The sequence below is a fragment of the Apis laboriosa genome, unplaced genomic scaffold (genome assembly GCF_014066325.1).
Source record: "Apis laboriosa isolate Shangri-la unplaced genomic scaffold, ASM1406632v1 scaffold2160_cov79, whole genome shotgun sequence".
NCBI classification, from domain to species: Eukaryota; Metazoa; Arthropoda; class Insecta; order Hymenoptera; family Apidae; genus Apis; species Apis laboriosa.
This window is the reverse complement of record NW_025222346.1, coordinates 1-1,078: the sequence shown is the minus strand read 5'-3', so window position 1 is coordinate 1,078 and position 1,078 is coordinate 1. Positions and strand designations below refer to the sequence as shown.

Sequence of the window (1,078 nt, the reverse complement as noted above, 5' to 3'; positions counted from 1 at the left end):
AAATATAAAAGAAAATTTTATTATCGCAAATAATATACGCATGGTTTGTTTTTTTGTTACAAAAACATTTCATTTATTTTACCAAATTTTCTATGGCAGAAGAATATGGTTCTTCGGTAATTAAATGCAAATTCGATGACATTTCTAAATTTCGGAAGACCTCACTTATAGGAGGAATTTCCGGTAATTCTAATGACATTACTGCGTTTAACTCTTCTTTATACCTAAGAAAAATAACATTTGAAATTTTCAATATTTTTTTTATCAATAATTTAAGTTATATAAATTTTACAAATATTACAAATATTATAATCAAACATTTTTAAATTTCCAAAAAAATGTTTAAAAATTTTAAATTAACTAATTTAATTTAAAAATAAATTTACCTATTTATTTCATGTAATTTCCAATTTACTTCAAATAGATAATCTATAATATAGAAAAAATAAAAAATAAATTTATTTTTAAAAATAAAACGAAATAATAATTTATAAAATTTGAAAAATTTATGACCTTGAAAGTATTTTGTTTGATAAAAAAGTATTTTCGTAGCACCATACATTAATTGCGAAGAAAGATAAAGACTGAATCTATCATAATTTTTATTGTTATTCCGTATCTCAACTGTTGATAAAATTTCATTGCTAAAAATATAACAATAAATGAATAATTATATATATATATATAATATAATTATATAATAATTATATAATAATTATATATATATATATATACATACATATATATAATATATTTATATTTATTTATAAGTAATAAATAAAAATAATATAATTACATTATCGTAACAATAAATAAAAAATAGTAATTATTAATCCATAATTATTAATATGACATTTTTAAATTTTAAAGCAAGGCTAAAGAAAGTATCTTACCAAATATAGGATACATTAATCTTTTTAATTAATGCCGGTTTACAAGTTTTTTTAAACATTTTTTCACTAAAAGTTGCAGCTAACCAACATCGCGCCAATTTGCCTTTCCTTCGAAGAGAAAGAAGTTCAGTTGAATAAAACATTGAAAAATTAAATAATAATTGAGAGATAAAATGCGAATCAAC

At 18.9% G+C, this 1,078-nt stretch overlaps 1 protein-coding gene across 1 annotated transcript; it reads right to left on the bottom strand.

The window, feature by feature from the left end:
- Positions 1-65: 65 nt before the first annotated feature.
- LOC122712757 lies at positions 66-1,072 on the bottom strand. Its single transcript, XM_043932618.1, has 4 exons — positions 894-1,072; positions 514-644; positions 387-429; positions 66-224 (listed from the first exon to the last, which is right to left on the bottom strand). Exons 1-4 carry the CDS (start codon positions 1,034-1,036, stop codon positions 74-76), a joined length of 468 nt encoding a protein of 155 aa, XP_043788553.1. The 5' UTR covers positions 1,037-1,072; the 3' UTR covers positions 66-73.
- Positions 1,073-1,078: the final 6 nt, after the last annotated feature.

Coding starts and splice junctions, on each gene's coding strand:
- LOC122712757 (XM_043932618.1), bottom strand. CDS start 1,036: ATGTTTTATTCAACTGAACTTCTTTCTCTTCGAAGGAAAGGCAAATTG. Junction 645..893: donor ATTAATGTATCCTATATTTG/GTAAGATACTTT, acceptor TTATATTTTTAG/CAATGAAATTTTATCAACAG. Junction 430..513: donor TCAAACAAAATACTTTCAAG/GTCATAAATTTT, acceptor TCTATATTATAG/ATTATCTATTTGAAGTAAAT.